Here is a 14,495-nt window from a genome sequence, read left to right on the forward strand (position 1 = left end):
ATATATTATATTAAAAATAAAATATTAAAAATTTAAAATAAATTTTATTTTAATAAAAAAAAAAAAAAAAAAAAAAAAAAAAAAAAAAAAAAAAAAAAAAAAAAAAAATTTTTAAAAAATATAAAAATTTAAAAAAAAAAAAAAAAAAAAAAAAAAAAAAAAAAAAAAAAAAAAGTATCATATTATAAGCGTATAAAAAAAAACAACAAATTACTTTTCTCATTTTTATTAATATAATTTTAACAATTTGTTTGAAAATGTTCTTTAAAAAAAATTCTATTATTCTATTATTCTATTTCAAATCTTAAGATGATGTTATAAAAAATTTTTTTTTTTTTTTTTTTTTTTTTTTTTTTTTTCCTAATATGGAAAATATATATTTATATAGGAACTTCAATGAATAAATATATATATATAATATATTTTATATTACATCTATGTACCTTTTAATGAGTAAATTTTTAGTCTGGATAATAATTTTTGGTAATTTTTTTTTTGTTCATTTTTTTTCATGTTTTCAAATTCAAAATAATAAGATAGGGAATGTATTAACATATGACTATTTGAAGAAGCAAAAAATTAATAACAAACATAATACATTTTTATATAAAAATGATAGCCTAAATAAGTTATTAAATAGAAAAAGAAAAAGGTATACATTATTTTACAGAAGTAAAAAAGAAAAAGATATACAAGAATCGGGTTATTTGTACCCTTTTGATCATCTAGAAAAGAAAAAAACAAAATTCCCTCCAGATCCTTACATTCCTAGCGAAGATGAAAAAGATAGCTCAATCGACATATTTCAAGACAAGATGAATGATGATGATTTGATGACCTATGAAGATGATGATGATGCCAAAAAATATTTTGGAAAAACGACTTTTAACAAACCTAACATTGTTCATAAGGATGAAGATTCTGAAGATGAACAAGATGACGATTTGGATGATCAAAGTGGTGACCCTATTAATAAACCAATTGATGACCCTATAAACAGCCCAAATTATCAACAAGATACACAACCAAATATCATCATAGAAGAAGAAAACAATACAGACAAAACCGATATTGAAAAAGAAATAATAAACATAAACTTTTATTCTTGTGAAGAAAAAAAAATTGCATGTGAAATGATGAAAGATCAAATATATTATTTACTTCATTCTAGTATGGATAAAACATTTATTGAAACCTTTAATATAAATATTGAATCACACATAGTGCCAAGTGAAAAAAGGATTTGCGTATCTTATAATATGAAAAGTCAAAATTTTAAAAAATATATATCTAATTTATCTGACTTAATTGAATTTTCCAATAAATTAAAATATGTCTTAGATGAAAAAATTCATAAATTATATTATGAAGATAAAAATAATGAAAATGCTTATTTAAATAAAGCCTTAAGAAAAGAACTAGAAATTGGTAAAAAAGAAAGAGATGTTACAAACTTATCTAAAAAAAATTTACAAATGAGTATTGAATCATCTTTAAAATTAATAGAAAAGTGTATACAAAATATGTATAAACAAAATTATGAAATAACATTACATGATTTAAAATTAGCTTATAATATGTTACCATGTAAATATTATGGTTATTTCCTATCTAATTTATGCTCAACCATATCTACATTGTCTTATTATGTAAACGATTTACAAGGTACATTTAATTTTGCCTTAAAATCTATAAAATACGAACCTAAATATAGCGTTGCATGGAAATGCTTAGGTGATGCTTATAGAAGCTTTAGAAAATTTTGGCAAGCAAAAAATTTTTATGATATAGCTATATATTTAGGATATAAAGATGAGAAAGGAGAAAGATTTGAAGATATTGTTCAAGAGTTGAATAATTTAACAGAAAATGCACTGAAAAATGTAGATTTATTAAAAGAACATATGAACAATTCTACAAATATAATAATCAAAAAGAATATTGGAATTGTTTTAAATAAAAATCCAGATTCAATAGGTGGTTGTTATGTATCTTACATAATAGAAGGAAGTAAAGCTAGTAAAAAAAATTTTCATCATGGAGATCAAATTGTTGCATTAAATAATCAAGTTACATATGGAAAACCAATTGATTTTTGTTTAAAAGCGTTCCAAAAAAATGATGGTACTTATGATATTATATTTTTTAAGGGAAATATTATAGAATTGTATGGTTTAAAGGCTTATAAATATTTAATGAAAAATGATTTATTCTATGCACTTTTTGAAAATGAACAAATTGTATCCTTTAAAAGAAATGAAACTATTTTATTTGATATGAAGGGTTTTGGCACATTTTCTGAATATGGAATGTCAAAAGGGGAATTTGTATAGTGCATTTAAAAGGGGGCAAACAAAAATAAATAAATAAATATATATATATATATATATGTATGTGTGTGTGTGTGTTTTATGTATGCTTCTAATAATATATACATTGTGAAATACCAAAAAAGGCATTAAAAATTAGAATAAATTAAATACCTTTGTTGGAATATTTTTATATAAAGTGGCTATTTATTTAAAGGTTCATATAAAATAGCCATTTTTGGGAAAAAAAAAAAAAAAAAAAAAAAAAAAAAAAACGAAATAATTTACCTGAACTGTTCATGTTAAAATTACAAAACAGTGTAAATTTTTATTTTATTTTATTTTAATATTAAATCAAATATATGATTATCTCACATATATATATATATATATATGTGTGTGTATATATTTATATATATTTATTTTTTTTATTTTTATTTTTTTTGATTTTCTTTTTTGTAATAGTAATAATTTCTTTAATCATTTAAAATATATTAATTTTTTAGATTTGTCATTTAAGGGCTAGAATGACGTTTGGTTGTCATTTAAATTATAGATTATTTTGTGTATTATAAAAATAAATATTTATAAATTTGCTAAAGGTTTAACATGATCCATATGTATATATATATATATATATATATATATATTTTTTTTTATTTATGCATATTTTTTTTTTTTGGTGTTTTTTTTTGGGAATACAAAATTTTGTCATATAAATTAATATATTTATGATAATTTTCGATATCCCTTTTTGTCCACTTATTGATAGGTGTGTTTATACTTTGATTTTTATTTGTAGAATTATTTTTGAATTTTTGTTTTAATTTTTGTATATGTATTGGTATATCACAATCAGTTAAGAATGATTGATAATTTTGTTCGTATGTTTTTCTTAGAGGTATAGAAAATAATTTATTTTCTTTAAAAAAGAATAATGCTAAGAATTTAATTGCACTTAATTGAATTGTTAATCCAGGATAAATTGGTCTATATTTTCCTAATTCATATAATGCATGACATAAAATTTCATATAAATATGTTTTTAAATATATTAATGTATTAAGATCATTTTTATTTTTTAATTGTTGTAGAATGATATCGAAAATATTTTGATTATTTAAATAATCATTATAATTATTTATAAAATGTTCCATTTTTTCTTTATTTTGAAATATATAATATTTATTATCATATTTAATACAATAATTTCTATCTCCTTTAATAAATTGTCCTTCATCATTTAATGAGACTAAACAAAATCCTTCATTTTCAATTGGTATAATATTATTATTAATAATACTATCAAGGTTATTAATTTGTTCCAATTTTTTAAATGATGAATCATCTACATTTATATATTCAGTTGGATTCTTTTCAAAACTAATTACATCATCATATGTATTAACCAAATAAAATGAATTATTATGATATATAGTATAATTATCATATATATTACATTTTAATAGAATTTTTTTTTTTTTATAAGTAACTAAACAATAATTGTTGAATTGTATTTCTTCTTCATAATTTTCTTTTTCATATATATTATAACCTTTAAAATATGCTGGTTTATTATTATATTTATATCTATTATATTTTTGATATGATTTAATTTTTTCTTCAATATCGTTAGTTATTTTACATTTCATTTTCCATGAATTACTATATTCAATATAAATTATATTTTTATATTTTGTTTTTTCAATTTCTTCTTCTATAATAGGTATAAATTGTAATAAATTATAATAGGAATCATCTTCATTTTTATTATTTGATAATATAAAAGATGTATTTGTATTGGTATTTGTATTTATATTTGTATTGGTATTTATATTTGTATTTATATTTGTATTTATATTTATATTTATATTTGTATTTGTATTTATATTTATATTTGTATTTATATTTGTATTTATATTTGTATTTATATTTATATTTATATTTGTATTTGTATTTATATTTATATTTGTATTTTTTTTTTTTTTTTCATCATTAATCATATATATATTAGAACCATCATAATAATTATTTTTTATATTATTATGATTATGGTGATTTACTTTCATATCATTTACTATACATTCATCATTGTCTTTATTAATAATTCCATTATTATTCTTTTCATGATGTTTTATTATAAATATTAATTGAGGTATATATTTTTTGTTTTGGCTATATAAAAGAAAATATAATTGATTTTTATTATAAGGTATATTATATAATATACATCCATGTGATAAAACATCATATTGATTTAATCTAATAAGAAGTATTTGCATTAATATATTATCATTTATATTATTTGTTTGTATATATTTTTCATATTTTTTTATTTTATATCCAAATGATAATAAATGTTCTCTATTAATAACTACACACTTGGTACTCATTTGTAATTCTTTATTTAAGTTTTTAATTTGTATATTTGAATATACAAAAATAAATGGTAAAACAAAAGAAGGATTTGGTTTTAATTGTTTTAAATAGAAGGTTGGATTTTTTATAAATTCATTGATTTGTTCAGATGTTTTGAAATAAAATAAATAACGATTATATAAAATTAAAAACTCTGTATCTATATCTACAATATTATCTATATCAACAGGACTATAAAAATAAAAATTTGAGAATTTTATATAATTATTATCTCTTAAAAATTGAGCACACATTTTATCTATTACTTTCATATTTAATTGATGATATAAATTTTGTCTATATCTTAATATATCATTTAATCTTTTTTCTATAAACATTTGAATACTTTTATTATGATATTTTTCAATATTAATATACCAAATATTACTATATTTTTTAAGATATTCAACAATCCTTTTATTTTTTATGCAACACTTTTTTATATTATCTAATAAAGTATCTTTTTCTATTTTTTCATTATTGTGTCTATTATTTGTATCCATATTAGAACTTTTTATATAATCATCGTTATTTTTGATCACATAAGAATCATCATTAGTTTTTTTTCTTCCATCCTTTTTGGACATCTCCTGCTGATTTGTATGTTCATTGATTTTTATTTCTTCAACATTGTTTACTTTTTTTATTCTTTCTAATAATTTTTTGGGCGATGTGCATCCGAGATGAATTATATATTCAGGTACCCTAAAAGAATATTTCAAAACATTTTGAATATTATTCAATGGATTGTTTTTTAAGAATTTATATTTACTATTTAAAATAATTTTTTCATATTTTTTGCAGAACATTTTTTTTAGATGTTCAGGATTTACATTATCTTTATTATAAGCAAAGGAATTCTCGATGAAATCAGAGGATTCATTATATTCATTTGAATATATACTATCATCATCATTATCATCAAATGAGTTATATTTTATTTGACTTGTTATGTTTATATCATTATCATATGAATTAATTATATTTGTATCGTCTTCATCTTTTTTATTTGTCTTATATGCATTTATATATCCCTTTTCATGATTATTATTTTGTTTGTTCTTCAAATTATCATCTTGATCAATTGAATTTTTTTTTTTTCTTTCCTTTTTATTATCACCTTTAAATATATAATCTTCTTGTTTATTCGTGTGATCCTTACTACATTTTCTTTGTGTATATTTTTTTATAACATATTTTAGTGAGTTGACATCTGTTATATTAAATATACTATGTTTTAATGTGTCATATTTTATAATACAGTTTTGTAGATGTTCATGTAGAATATATCTGACTGTCAATATTTTTATAATATTTAAAAATAGATTGAAAGGTTTGATTATTTGAAATAATAAATCGTAAATAAGAAATTCATTGATCTCATTATTTTGTTCTTCATATATATTTATTTGATTAATATTATTTTCAAGATATATTATATCTTCTCTATATAAATAATATATATTTTTGTTTTGTAGGAGATTCTTTATAGGTATAGAATTAATTGAGAAATTTTTTATATCAATGTTTGTTTTTTTTTTGTAATTATATTTATATATTTTAAATAAAAAAATATATTTTAATAAATAAATGAATACATATTTAATAGTTATAATACATTGTTTTTCTAGATTAATATATTTAAAAAAAAACTTACGAACCATATTTTTTTTGATATCTTTATTAAATTTATATGGAAGATCATATAAAAACAATATTCTTAAAGGTGGGATATGAAAATTATGTTGATAATATTTTATGTTCTTACTAAAAATAAAAGCATGATAAATATTTGAAAGATAATATACTTTTTCATCATAAACTAATTTTATATTATCTATACTTTTATATAACCAATTATGTTTTTTTAAAACATAAGGACAATATACATTTATATGTGAATTATTTAATTGTTTACAACATATTGAATTATTTAATATATCATTATAATTATAATATGAATGAATATATGGATTAATAATTTTTCTTATTTCATTAAAATAATAATAAATACTTTTTTTCTCATCTTCATCAAATGATATAATATTTACATCAAATTTTTTTTTTTTTAAAAATCCTAATTTTTTTTTATAATTTTTTAATATATTCATATAAAATATATTATCATTATATGAATCATAAGACACATACTGTTTGTATAAATTATATGTATCTTCTTCATTTCTTTTATCATCATTATGATAATAATAAGAACAACCTGTAGTCAAATTCATATTTGTTACTCCTTTTTCTTTTTCATCACTATATCTATCCCTGTGACTATCATCATCTGAATTATCTTCATTTTCTTCGTCTTTATTTTTTTTTTTTTCTTTTTTTATAATATCAAAAGATATTATATGATCAATTGAAATATTTATACATTGTAAGTAAAAAAATATTTTGCTATTTAATGGCAACCCAGTGATGACATATCTTTGTCTGCTTTCTCGTTCTTCTGAATGATAACAATCATCACTGTTGTGATTATCATAATTGTTGTGATTATCATAATTGTTGTTATTATCATAATTGGTTTTATTATCATCATTATTAGTAAGACCTGGGTGGCATGTACTGTCATCTTTTTTAACCCTTAATAATATATTATCCCTCCTTTCAACAACATTTAAATACTTTCGGTTTTCTCTCAAAAACATATCTTCTATCAAGACTAGTAATAAATTTATATCCTTCGCCATGTCCTCAATATTATATATATTTGACAACTTGTCTAACACATTTTTAAAAGAAACATTTTTTATATTCTTCTGTTTAATAATTATTAAGTTATATAAAAATTTTATTTTCATAATGCTTGAAAAAAGAAATAATAGATTTTTTTTTTGTTCGGATATATATTTTTTTTTTTTCTTTTTCTTTTCTTTTTTTTTTTTTTTTATTTTATGTTTTTTTTCACTTTCATATTGATCTATTAATATATCTTTTTTAAAAATGAGTTTATTATAATTCTGTTTAAGTTCTATAATAGATTTCATAATTTCTTTTATTATATATATATTAAATTGATGTATTTGATTCATTTGTATACATATATATCTAACAATAAAAAGAGGAGATATAGATTTCCCTTCAATAATACGATGTATTTCAAAAATGTATGCATCCTCTATTTTGTGATTGTCTTCATCGTCATCCTCATTATTATTATTATTATTATTATTATTACTATCAATCTTAATATTGTTGTTATTTTCTTCGTTATGTTTGTTTTGGTGTGATAAAAAAAAATACTGCTCGAAATATTTTTGTATATCTATATGTATCATTTTTTCATATGTTTCTAACAAATGAATTATTTTTTTTTGAATATCCATATTATGAAAATACATTACCACATTAAAACAAACAGATTCTTTAACTTTTTTGCTTGCATAAAATTTAGGATGCTTTAAAAATTCAATCATATAATCATAACTCTTTAACATATATATTTTATTTTTATAAATAGCACAGAACTTTTTCTTCCCTTTTATAATTTTATTATCATTTATATAAGATACAGGACAATATTTATAAAATAAACTCCAGTATCTATGATATAAATTAAAATTAGTATTTTTTATTTCATATAAGTTATTTGGATTGATATGATTTTGCATCCTATTATATGGAGCACCAATATTATTATTATTATTATGTATATTATGTATGTAATTATTTTTTTCTTTCTTATTATTTTCTTTTATCTCATCACTATATTTAGGATTCATAATATTGTCATATGCCTTCCTTTTCTTTATATTTATCATCAATATTCCTTTTTTTGTTTTACCTCTTTTATATTTATAAGGGAAGAAATTATTTTTTAAATAATAAGAGTAATTATTTTTTATCATATTAATATAAAATAATTTATATAATCTAATATCCCCCACAATATCAATAGGTATCATTTCTATATTATATTTAGGTCTTAAATATTCTACAAGATTTTCAATATATTCTATATTATTCAAATCATCTTTTTCATCACTTTCTATATATTCTATTTTTGATTTCATACTTCTATCTATCAATAGATTATCTATACATTCTTCTCCTTCTTCATTACTTTTTATATTCTCCTTTTCATCTTTTAATAAGACGCTTAAATGTTTTATTAACACTGACATGTCCCTTTCATGTTGTATATCACCACAATATTTTTTTAAATTATTAAAATAATTTTTATAATATATATCTGGCCTTGTGCATTTATAAATAAAATTTATTTCTTTATTCATTAAATGGTAATAAGATTCATCCACATGTTTATTCTTATCTTTAGTATTGGAGTTGTCATTGTTGTTTATTTGTTGGATGATACTTGTGTTTATATTATTTGAAACATTCTGAGTTGTTTCGTCACTTCTTTTATTGTAATGGTTATCATGTTGTTCTTCGTTGTGATCTTCATAGGTGTCATCATCATCGTTGTTATCGTCATGTTCTTCTTCATATTCTTCATCTTCTTCGTCATCGTCAACTTCTACTTCATCTTCTTCGTCATATTCAACTTCTTCTTCATCTTCATCTTCTTCTTCATCTTCATCTTCATCTTCATCTTCTTCTTCATCTTCTTCTTCATCTTCTTCTTCATCTTCATCTTCATCCTCTTCTTCATCTTCATCTTCATCTTCTTCTTCATCTTCATCCTCTTCTTCATCTTCATCTTCTTCTTCATCTTCTTCTTCACCTTCATCTTTTTCGTCATAGTTATATTTCTCTTCACTGTCAATGCTCAAATAATATTCATCAGAACATACACTCCGATTATCATTTTCTTCTTTATCTTCTTTTATAGTTTTATATTTTTTATCACTTTCAAAAAGATCCTCCTGTTTTTCTTCAACGTCTTCATTTATATTTTTGAATGACTCTATATGTATGTCATTAAATTTTGAAAGTATGCGTTGATAAATTTTTTGGATATTAAAATGTGTATCACTATGAAAGCTGATAAAATAAAAGATTGATGAACAAAAAAAAAAAAAAAAAAAATATTAATACATTTTTCATATTAAATAAAACATATATATAAATACATACATATAAATATATATATAAATACATACATATATATATATATATATATATATATATATATATATATATATCAATTTATTTATATTTTAATTATGATTACTTGACCATGTTGTGCCTTTTTAAGATGATACAAAATTTGGGGAACATGCCCTTGAAAGGATTTGACACTATTACTTTTTGATCATCCAATAAATATTCATTTATATTTACTTTCTTATTATCATTTACATTTTTTAAGAAGTTTATATTTAAGAAATTTACATAATTAATATAATTGATTGTAGATAATCCTTTTAATTTATGAAGAAAATAATCTAGATGTTGTAAAAAATTATAATTATTAAAATATAATACATATCCATTATTTTTTGATATTATAGTATTAATATATTCTAACATTAAATCGATTAAAATTTTTGATGATATAGATTTTCCATCTTTTAAATTATCATTTATATATTTGCCTAGAGGTGATAAAAATTGTTTTTCTATATATATATTTTTATTTAATATTATTGAAGGTTCTATAATTTCTACTTTTAATTTTTTTATTAAAAAATCTATTCTTTCATTTATATTTGATATGATTAAGAAATTCTCTCTTTTGCTTTTTCTATTTATTTTTATAAAACTTCTCATTTTTTTTATATCATCTATAGGTAAATATTTTAATGTACTTTCATCACAACAATTTTTTTTTCTATCCTCATTTATTTTGTTATTATATATATTAATCTTTTCTTCTTTATTAAAATCAAGACATACATCATTAGTTTTGTCTACACAATTCAAATGTTTTATATTTTTTTTTTCTTTTTTATGTATCACATTGTCAATTTTATTGTTACTTTTTAATACGTCATTAATTATATCTTTATTGTGTATCTTATTGATTTTATTATCCTCAGAATAAAATTCATTTTTTAAATTATATTCAATCTGTATATAATCTGATTCTTTCAAATAATCTGATTCTTTCAAATAATCTGATTCTTTCAAATAATTCTCATTCATCATATTATTTTCATATTCCATATTATTTTTATTCATCATATTATTTTTATTCATCATATTATTTTTATTCATCATATTATTTTTATTCATCATATTATTTTTATTCATCATATTATTTTCATTCATCATATTACTTTTATTCATCATATTATTTTTATTCATCATATTATTTTTATTCATCATATTATTTTCATTCATCATATTATTTTCATTCATCATATTATTTTCATTCGTCATATCCTCATCTTTCTTTTTATAAACTCCTTTGTTGTTCTCTTCATGTATTGATTCAATCTTCTTTTTATCACTTATATACTTTTTAATGCCATTTATTCCATTTATGTCTTTTTCTATTATATGATCAGAATATAACACGCTGTAAACTTCATTCTCATCATATAATATATTATTTTGTTCTTCATTCTCATCATATAATATATTATTTTCTTCTTCATTCTCATCATATAATATTTTATTTTTCTCTTCATTCTCATCATATAATATATTATTTTCTTTTTCATTCTCATCATATAATATATTATTTTCTTCTTCATTATCTTTATGATGTTTGTGTTCTCCCTTGTTATTCTTTTTTATATTGTCTAGTTGTAAAGACACAAGCTCTCCATTTGTTTTTAAAATTTCTTGTGTTTGATTTTTTTTTATATGATTATTTAATATTTTATTCATTTCATAAAACATTTTATCAGCATCATTAAAGAAATGATTATTTGAATGTTTTTTCTTTTTAATATCTAGATTTTCTATAAACTCCTTTTGTGTATTTATTTCAAGAGCATCTAACTCTTTATTTGTTTCTTCAATTTTATTATTAATTATATAATCATTTTCATAAAAATCTTCCAATATATATTTATCAATATTATCATCTTGTTGTTCTAAATTATTATCTGTCTCTTTATTTTTATTGTTATCTATTTTTAAAAGACTTTCTCTTTTAATTTTATTAATAAAAATATCTATATTTTCTTTATACATGTTATATGTGTTGTTCATATTTTTATTTAAGGAAATCATTAGTTCGTTTTTTTCTACAGATACTTTATTTTCTTCAACTTGTATGATGTCATCAGATGATTTTATGATTTTATTTTTAAGGATATTATCCTCTTCTATTTTTGATATATCACCCGTAAATTCTTCATCACCTATTTTGTTGATATGATTATCATTTATTATGTTGATATGATTATCAGATATATGATTTAAATTGTCATCAAATAATTTGTCCATATTTTCAGATATTTCCTTTTTGTTCTCCTTCAACAAATTATCTATGAACTGTTGACTTTTTTTTTCTCTCATTTCTTTTTCTAGATTATCATTAAATAATATATCTTTTATTTTGAAAGTATCATTTACACTTTCACAACTTTTTATTATTTTTTGTTTTAATATATTTATATCTTCTATGTCGTTATTTTTATTTTCTTCATTTATTTGTATATCATTATTTATAATTAATTCACCTAAAGAATTATATTTTTCATCCTTCTTAAATATATTATTTATACCTTTTAATTTCAATTCTTCTAGAGTTCTTTTTTCATTTTCTAGAAAATTTTTGCTCTTAAGTATTTCTTTTGTTTTATTATTATTATCTTCATATTTTTTATCAGCATTCACATTATTGTGTAAATTTTCTTTCAACACTTTAATATATTCATCATCATCAGATCGATGAATATCTTTTTCATATAGATCTATTTTATTATTTTTATTGTTTGTTATTATTTCTAATTCTTTTTTTAAAGTACTATGTTCATTTTTTTCTGTTGAATATAATTTTTTTATAACTTCTTTATCTTTTCTAGGAGTATCTTTAATATCTTTTGAGATTTCTTCTTCATTTAAGGTCTCCTTTGTTGTTATTTTATTGAACTCTTTTTTGTTCTTAATATCTTTATTATTATTACTTTGAAATTTATTAATGTTTATATTTGAATCCTCAGTTAGTTCTTCATCATCATTATTATTATTATTATTATTGTTCATTATTTTATCATATTTATTCTTTATATCTTTTCTTTCTTGTAATTCTTTTTCTATATTTTCATAAACATCTTCATTGAATTCTTCTCCTTCATTTAAACCTAGTATAAGATTCTTCCCTTCAGATGAGAATAACTCATACGATTTGTCTTCCTTCAACTTATTATCCACATTAATAATATTATCATTATTATTATCATCAATAATTTTACATTCCTTAGTAACATCATCAAAATTAATTCCATCAATTATTATTAAACTTTTTAATAATGCATTCTCTTCTTTCTTATCATTATCATTATTATCATCATTTTTTTTCACACTTTTTTTTTTTTCTTTTTTTTTTTCCTCATTTGTCTCTACATGACGCACAATAGACATAGAAGAAGCATCTGTGTTTCTTCTTTTGTTCTTTGCATCTGTTTCTTTAGCTTCTTTATTAATATCAGAAGTATAAGTATATCTTTTAGATATTAAAGTATTTCCACTTATATTAGAATCTTGTAATTCTAAAAGTTTTTTTTTGTTTTTGTCTTTATATTTTTTATTATCTATAAGAATGGAGCTTTCTTTTCTCTTATCATGATATTCTATACCTTGGGGTATTCCATCTATTATAAAAAATATATATATATATATCTATTTTGATACATATAAAGTAAGAGGAATAATTATAACAACCATCTACTTGTTTAAATGTGTTCTCTTTGCATATTATGTCTGCACATATATATATATATATTTCTTATTTATTTATTTGTTCTCACATTTGTTTTTGTCTTGCTTGCCCATATGGCATTTATTTTTATTTGTAGTTTCTTTTTTTTCATCAAGATATTCTAAAGGATTTATATCATTAACATCCATAAGAATAATATTTCTTTGAAGATAATTATTATTTTGTTTATTGTTTAATAGATTTTCAAAAAGATTTTTATCTATTAAAGAATTATTATCATCATCATTATCATCCATGTCATATAAAAATGAGTGTGTTAATTTATAATTCTCACTGAATCTTTTTATAAAATGTTTTTTTTTTAAATGATCGATTATCATAGAATTTCTTTTTAATGATTTCATATTTTTTAATTCGTTTATATTATTTTCATTTATAATATCTTTTTGAATATTATATGTATCATTATAAAGAGATAGTTTTTTTTCTTCAGTAGTTCTCTTAAAATTTATTCTTATCATTGGTTTCTTTTTTATTATTTGTCCATCTTTGGTTTTAATTTCTATAAATGTTATTCTATAAAATAAAGATTTTAAAAAATGAGCATAATCATAAGCATTTATTGTAGGTGTCCATATATCTGATAATTCAAAGAAAGCATTAAAAAAAGAAGAAAAATTTAAATATTTATTTCCTTCAGAATCATTATTCCATTCATCATTTACTATTTTTATTATTTCTTTTATATCAAATTGAGGAATTAAAACCTTACATATTCTTAACATTATTTTAAAATATTCGACCTTACTAAATTTATCATCCATCTTTTTATTTAAAATATTCATCCAAATATTCTTTACACATTCTATAAAAACTTTATTCTTACGAATTTCTTCTCTTTCTTTTTTTAATTCAGCATTCTCAAATTTTATATCACCACCTTCCAAGTATTCTTTTAAACTACTCACATCTTTATCACCAGGAAAAAAAATATCAGATTCTTTTTCTTTCAT

The 14,495-nt window shown here is 19.6% G+C and overlaps 2 protein-coding genes across 2 annotated transcripts; one reads left to right on the forward strand and one right to left on the reverse strand.

Moving 5' to 3' along the window:
• Positions 1-437: 437 nt before the first annotated feature.
• On the forward strand, positions 438-2,333 carry PGSY75_0307800 (hypothetical protein; the record flags this gene model as incomplete). The annotated part of the gene is made up of 1 exon (XM_018783934.1): positions 438-2,333. One exon carries the CDS (start codon positions 438-440, stop codon positions 2,331-2,333), a length of 1,896 nt encoding a protein of 631 aa, XP_018643517.1.
• Positions 2,334-2,965: 632 nt separating this feature from the next.
• On the reverse strand, positions 2,966-14,495 carry PGSY75_0307900 (hypothetical protein; the record flags this gene model as incomplete). Its single annotated transcript, XM_018783935.1, has 3 exons — positions 2,966-9,686; positions 9,877-13,414; positions 13,571-14,495. The coding sequence occupies 3 exons, from the start codon at positions 14,493-14,495 to the stop codon at positions 2,966-2,968; spliced, it is 11,184 nt and encodes a 3,727-aa protein (XP_018643518.1).

Source organism: Plasmodium gaboni, chromosome 3 (genome assembly GCF_001602025.1).
Source record: "Plasmodium gaboni strain SY75 chromosome 3, whole genome shotgun sequence".
Lineage (NCBI taxonomy): Eukaryota > Apicomplexa > Aconoidasida > Haemosporida > Plasmodiidae > Plasmodium > Plasmodium gaboni.